Below are 7,011 nucleotides of genomic sequence, written 5' to 3' on the forward strand. Positions count from 1 at the left end.
GTCCAGCAAGTTCCATGGGGGTGATAAATGGATAGAATGATACAAAACCACATATCTCCATCGATGCCTTGGTGTCCTAGACAAGAGCTATCCTAGTCCAGCTGCCCAGCTACTATTGTAGGGTGCCTTTCCGAGCACAAAGTTGAAAACAGACTATACACAAATTGTCCTTTCTGGTTGACTCTGTACAGTGGTTCATTATCCGCTTGGAAGGGGAAAAAATTGAATTTTAAAGAAAAAAGCCAATGCGGGTATTTAGAAAACGTGTAAGGCAGATCAAAGTAATCAAGGGGAAGATGGTGTATCTAAGAAACACAAGCAAATGAAAGAAGACGAAGCTAGCAGCGTTGGAAATCGCAAAATAAAAACAAAGGAAGAGAGGAGGGCGGGGACGGGGAAGAGGAGTAAGCAGAACGGATATAAGGTATAAAATTTGAACGTAACGGCGTGCTAGATCTCATTCGACCTTAAACACCGATAACATCATTTCCAAAATCAGGAACCGGAGAATATAACCGCAACGACGATTGAAAAACGGAGAATCAAACTCTTCCTCAATCATCGCTTGAACATGGCTATAGCCTCCTCTTTCCGCCACTCCAATTCCATCTGCCCCTCATAAACCAGATCAATTATATGTCTCATGCGATCATGTAATTCTGAATACTGCGTCTCGCATTCTTTCAACACCTTTGCCACTAAACTGCGTGAAACGCCTGAATCATCTACATCTCCAAAATGTTTTTCAATACGCTTTTTCAGAGCATCGATACCGCGTCGCAGTTCCTTCGCATCGTACGAGGTGAGAAGTTTCTTCGCAAAAATCCGTGAATGGCTGGCACGGAGGGCAATATCGGTCGGCGTCGCAGCTGTCTGGAGGAGGGATTCCGTAGACTCGATAAAGTCAAGCATTTTACCAAGGGGCCGGCGGATCACGGCATCTATATACAACCGCAAGTGTTCGTGCAGATCATGCGCAGCTCGATCTTTCCACTCAGCGAGAATCATGTTATCGCGACAGTCAACTTCTTCAATGTAGTTGTTCATATTCTCAATCAAGAGAATATGATAATTCAGTGCTTCTTTGTCTTCTGGGTCTTGACCACCTCCGGACGCAACATGTTGCTGGCCAGGTCCCTCTTTGGCAATAAACTTCAAACTATCCCACATGGCACGGTTGATTCTTTCATAAGCATCGTTCACACAGGAACGTATATTAAAGCTCTCTTGTGAGGCTAATGAGAGCATACTTTCGATCGACGCAGAGAAATTTGGGAAAATTCTCATGAATGAGATAACTCCTTTCCGCTTGTTCACCATGACTTTTGTTTCTTCAATGGCCCGGATTTGTTCGTCGACGAACTGATTGAAAAGACCCATTAAACGAGAATGAATTTTCTGGAGACTGTGAGCAATGAACTCCTGGCTGGTTTCATCAAAGGTTGACAATTTCCTCTCCAGAGCCAATAGGATGCCAACTCCTTGCCTATTTAACTTGTCAGCTCAATGGATGTTTTTTGGAGTTTCGGTCGCGTAAACTTACAATGGGTCTGTTCTAATGGACCACTCCGCTAGATTCTGTATATCAGTGATCCAAGAAGAAAATATTTCTTCCATAATCTGCTCCACATTCTTGGGCCATCTCGCGATCTGGGTCATAAAACTCGTTGATGTTCAGTGGGTATCTTCGTCGCTGGCCCGAGCAGTTAAAATCAAATCCTGGAATTCAATGCTTGAGAGTGACGTCATATGAAAGAATTTCACCACAAAATTTTGCTCCGCAGCAATTAGTTTCGTTGTATCTTCTAATGAACCGCCGAAAACTTCATAGGCCTCAATCTTTCCATCAGATTTGTCCGTTACGGGCATTCGCGAGGTACCCGCGACACGAACCGTTTTGCCTCGCCTCACGGTCAGCTTCCGGGCAGCGGTGGTGATACCGTCTCCATCACGTTCCTTGTCTTGATGTGTGAATAGCAGCTCTTGATCGTCACCTGAAGGCTTCCGCCCTTCGCGTTTCCAGGCCATAATATTATCCCTGAACTCGTTCTGATATGTTTTCTTCATCTGTTGTTCATATTGCGTGGTAATGGCAGTCCAATCCGCCGTGCTGACCTCACGAGCGAAAAGCATGAAAGCGTTATACATCCAAAGTTCTTGTCGGGCAGTATCATGAGCACCCAAGAAAATTTTTCCTGATTTAGAGCTTGAAATTAAATCCATCGCTTTTTGCTCCGCAATTTTGAAAGAAAGGCCCATGTACTGCTTTAAACGTTGGAGGAAAAGCTGGGCTTCGTCACGGTATTCCCCCTTTTTCTCCTTCACCGCGCGCATCTGGCCAACTTCCGCATCTGCGTAGATGCCAATTGCACCGCGGTCACCAGCAGCATCAGCTAGTCGCCTCTTATTTATTCTAATGTCAGGATCAATCATCACCATTGCTTTGTATAGGATGGCAAGGGAAGACTCGGCTTCTTCGACACCGTCTGTGCTGCTAAGAGATGCTTCTCGGAGAGGTCGGAGGTCAACGGAAGAGATAGAAATGGTTTTGAGGAGATTTTGTAGTTCATTTTGGAGAAGCTTTTGATTCGCAGTTTGGACCTGTAACCCTTGAGATTGTGCTTCGATATAAGCAACATCATCCACTAGGGTCTAAGGTTTGTTAGTACTTTAAATCCTGATGCGTAAAGGTAGGAGGAGGACTTGCATTGAGTTCATGTGAGTATAGCATCAGTAGACCATCCAGTTCATCACACTCGGCAATTGCTTTGTCAAATAGTTTTGCGAGCTGATCTACCTTGCCTTCTTGCTGTTCGAGATGTCCCAGCCAACTACTTGCTTGCACCCGTCCTATCTCGCGCCGGACATCTGCCTCGAAATCATCAACCCGTTTGTCCTCACTCAGTTTCCCATGCCATCCTATGTCACTTAATATATCATCGAAGGAAGCTCCCCTACCCTCCAAAAGGCTTGGGTCGATTGCGAGCGCCGTACAATAATTTGCCGTGTTATCCTCACGGCGCGGACGCCGACGTTCTGCTTGTGACGGTGACACTTTCGGGGAGGCAATTTCCGGTGGACTAGCTATAGGAGTCGAAATCCCTTTGGATGGCTGAGGCTGGAGTGCAGTCTCCGTAACCTGGACATTAGCCACTTCCTCAGCCTTCGAAACTTCTGCTGGAGGAACAATAGACTGCGTATCCTTCGTAGATGGTTGTGTCCAAGGAGGAACAGTAGTTTTAACGGAATCATCGGTCATGGTCCTGGATTGGAGCGCTGGAATCACGCCAGTAAATACCATCTGGTTCCTCACCACTCTTCTCTTTGCTGGCCAGCAAATCTATCTGCCGCACCCCCAGGTCTAGGTTTGAAAGCGCTATAGGCGGTAGCTGCTTTTCGCAGGGTAGACGCGAGTTCGGCAGGCTTCTTTTTCACCATTGGACCAAGTCCTGGACGATGTGTCTCTCCACGATGTGTCTCTCCTTTTTCTTCCGTTAGAGGCTTCTCAAGTGATTTAGCGAGAGAAATAGGCGTGGTGGACGATGAGAGCTTTCTAGGTATATCGGATATTTCGCGCACAATAGGACTTTCCCTGGCGTCAGGTGAGGATTTTTTAACAACTTCTTCAGGTTCGTTTACCGTGCGAGTATCAGATTTGGTATTGATACTAAAGTCTCCAGAACCTGATCTTCGCAGCATTGGAACCTGTCGTTGCGCGCTCGCAGACTCCGAGGTGCCTAGGGATTTCTCGCTCCCTCTAGAAAGTGAGCGGGCGTCAAGGTTTCGGTGATTTTCTGGAATGAAAGGAGCGATGAACCGACCCTCCGTCTTGCTCTTAATCCCTTGTTCCTCAGAGCTACCTTTGGACGTTGGAGGACGTTGCAACGTGGCAGGAGCAGAATGCTCAAAAGCACCCAACGGAGTTGGTTTACTTTTACGAGCTTCGGAATCACGTTGGGAGCCCGATTCAGAACTGGACATCTTACTATTTTCAATTGATCGAACTTTATCACTCGGAGCTGGCGTTCGTGCCGGACGAATACCATTTTCGTTGACAAACTGTGATCTAGCTTGGTTTCCCGTAGAACTCGATAAAGGATTGGGTGCTGGAGATATACCAGGTGGCCGGGCTCGCGGGGACTGGGCCGTCTGAAATGGCGTCGGGGTGTGCGAATTGAGGGTACTGCTTGAGGTTGGATTCGAAGATAGATCACCACGAAACCCTTCTTGCTGGGGCGTTTTAGATGAGGCGAATTCAGAGTGCTGGCTTTGCCCTTCATCCTGCCCCGGCGGAGCGTGCAGGAACTGTTCCCGAGATGTCTGTATCCTTGGTTCTCTTGCTCCATCACGACTGGGAAAATGATTGGTAGGATACAGTGATTGAGGCGTGTTGGATTGATTTTGCGCGGGCCTGGCCTGGGGCCCAGCACCATCTGGACGGTCTAAGGGGAGAGCACGCGATCCTGGGGAAGGACCATTTTGCGCGCCAGGAGCCACAGTACCGGTAATTGTATCTCGATCGCGAGAGTCGAAACCAAGGAGCTCTGGTACCCTACCACCAGTGTACTTTTTGTAGATCTTTACCAAACTACCAATAAAGAAGTCCCTCTCCTTTGGAGTTGCAGCCTGCCAATAGTAAGGTTTGGATACAGTCACCACAAATCCAACATTCGATGCCCACATTTTCTGTTGTTGCTCAGAATTGCTTGACGCAGGCATATGTTCGTAAATCTGGATATGGGATAAGTCGTCCAACAGCCATGTTTTGCCGATTGAAAATGTGCCGTCATTATTCTCTCTTGCCTTATGCATGCGAACCCTCCCAGACTTTCTCACCGAAACGATTATCAAACGAGGCTTTTTATTTTCAGGGGGTGAGCTCGGCGGGGCAGGTGTTGAGGGATACGCTGCATCCTCAGTAATTCGAATATGCGTAATATAGGACTCGAGAACTATTTGAAGCGCCCGGTTAGCAGCAGAAAATTACTCCAATAGAAAGTGAAAATTTTTCTCCGGAAGCGCGGTGCCTTTCAGATAGGTCCCATAGGCATTATCCGTTAAATGTTTGTTTCCGTTACAAATGATGCCAATGCGTTGCATAACACAAGTATTCGGCGAGCAATCCCGATAAGGTAACCCACCTGAACCATCCACATCCTGCTTGCCAAAGCAGCATTGGATGAGCCGGCGCTTCTCATCGTCGAACCTCTCTGCTCTCGACATCCCCGTCGGCGCGGGTTTTGTGTTGCTACCGTTGCGCACACCCGCCATTGGACGTCGTTCCCTGGTGGGTGAGACATTTGAAGGCAGCCCCCGAGGGCGATCGCGGCTGTTCATGATCACAGTTTCGCCCGAATCGGATGCTGAGAGTAGATCATCGAGACACTTGGCATAATTCAAGCATATCAGACGGATAAATAGGACGAAATTCAAAGGAACAAGTTATGCCACGTTGGGAGCTGCAGTGGTTGGTATAGGGTTTCGACAGGAACGAGGTGGTTGATAAGGGAATTGGTTATTGGCGGGAACTAGTTAGTTAGCGACTCTTATTACTTAACTACACGGATGTTATCGCACAGCGAGTTGGCCACCTCATCATTTTTGCATGTTTTTAACCAAATATGACAACAATCACATAAGAAAAATAGATTACTTATATTAAGAATTATTTATAAATCGACTTTCGCATGTATGAGCAGTATATTCAATAGTATTATATATACCACATTGAGATGTATTCTCATGAGAAATCTTTACTCTCTCTCTCTTTTCTCTTTATTAATACTTTGTATACAATTTATTCCTTCTTCAATTCTTAAAATATTTTTCTGAGCTATATATGTATAATCTTTCTCTTACTTTCTCTTTTACTTCTTATTTATAAATCTTAGTTTTTTATTTTTCTTCAGTAGAATAATAGTACTTACTATAACTAACTACCAATAACTAACGTAATCAACCACTCAACGCCCGTCTACACTCAACGCCCGCTATTTTGCCACCACTACAATGAAATCTTTTCATTAATATCTCAACAACGCAATTAGATTTTAATATGATATATTATATGATGAAAATATATATAGAAAATTACATATAAAAATATATAGCTAATTCAAAAGATGTTTGTTGGGCTTAATAACTCGCCCGGAACGCGAAATCTTGGGTGGAGGCAGATTCAATGAGCAGGCAGCGGTCAAATCCGTAGGGGTTGCAATATCATCCGGACCCCCCGGCGGCGGACCCGCGGGCAACCTGGCAGAGCTCTGAAAACGCGATTTAGCCACTCTTTGCGAAATCGAGGGTCTGATTTCCCGATTAGGAAGGTGATTTTTGGACCCCCGAACCTGGCCCCCCCCCAACCGCGATTGCTGCCGCGCAGCAGCTCGTTCTTCCTTTTCCTTTTGCTCTTGGGCCTTCTTTGCATCCCTAAGCTCCCTGTCAATCTGCCGTTGAGCGGCTCTTGCGGCCTTATCCATCTCCTTTTGCTCCTTAGCTGCCTGGCGAGCTGCCTCCCGCTCCATTCGCTGTAACATGATATCTGTCTCCTTCTGCTCCTTAAGAATAGCGTGTTGCAACTTGGCATCCTCCTTACGAACCTGTTCATCCTTTTTGGCGGCCTCTGCGGCAGTCATCTGCTCGCGGATGCTCTGCACCTTTGCCGGAGAAAAGAACTGTGCCAATGACGGATTTGAAGAATCTAGCAACCCCTTTGCCCTGCCACGCTTGCGACGTCTTCTTTCCTGATTTCTGGGTCGATATTGCGCGTCTGGTGGGGTGCAAGGGCGTAATGCAATCTTTTTAAGAACCTGTTCTGGATCAAATGGATGTAAGCCATCCGCAGCGAACGCGGATATAATATTTGAGGATGTAACTGATTCCTTCCAAGCAGCATCAAATAGCTGCCAAAAAAGACTCTTTGTGTGCGTACAAATCCCATACCGGTTTCTCATTCGCTCATTCAATGCTTAGAATATGATTTGCTCAATGGTCCAAATATCCCAACATCTA

The 7,011-nt window shown here is 46.4% G+C and overlaps 2 protein-coding genes across 2 annotated transcripts; both read right to left on the reverse strand.

Moving 5' to 3' along the window:
- Positions 1-558: 558 nt before the first annotated feature.
- Positions 559-1,380, reverse strand: HCAG_06042 (predicted protein; the record flags this gene model as incomplete). The annotated part of the gene is made up of 1 exon (XM_001538387.1): positions 559-1,380. The coding sequence occupies one exon, from the start codon at positions 1,378-1,380 to the stop codon at positions 559-561; it is 822 nt and encodes a 273-aa protein (XP_001538437.1).
- A 294-nt stretch (positions 1,381-1,674) lies between these two features.
- On the reverse strand, positions 1,675-5,271 carry HCAG_06043 (predicted protein; the record flags this gene model as incomplete). Its single annotated transcript, XM_001538388.1, has 4 exons — positions 1,675-2,652; positions 2,798-3,263; positions 3,314-4,952; positions 5,142-5,271. 4 exons carry the CDS (start codon positions 5,269-5,271, stop codon positions 1,675-1,677), a joined length of 3,213 nt encoding a protein of 1,070 aa, XP_001538438.1.
- Between the last annotated feature and the right edge of the window lie 1,740 nt (positions 5,272-7,011).

This window comes from Histoplasma capsulatum, genomic scaffold (genome assembly GCF_000149585.1).
Source record: "Histoplasma capsulatum NAm1 scaffold_7 genomic scaffold, whole genome shotgun sequence".
Lineage (NCBI taxonomy): Eukaryota > Fungi > Ascomycota > Eurotiomycetes > Onygenales > Ajellomycetaceae > Histoplasma > Histoplasma mississippiense.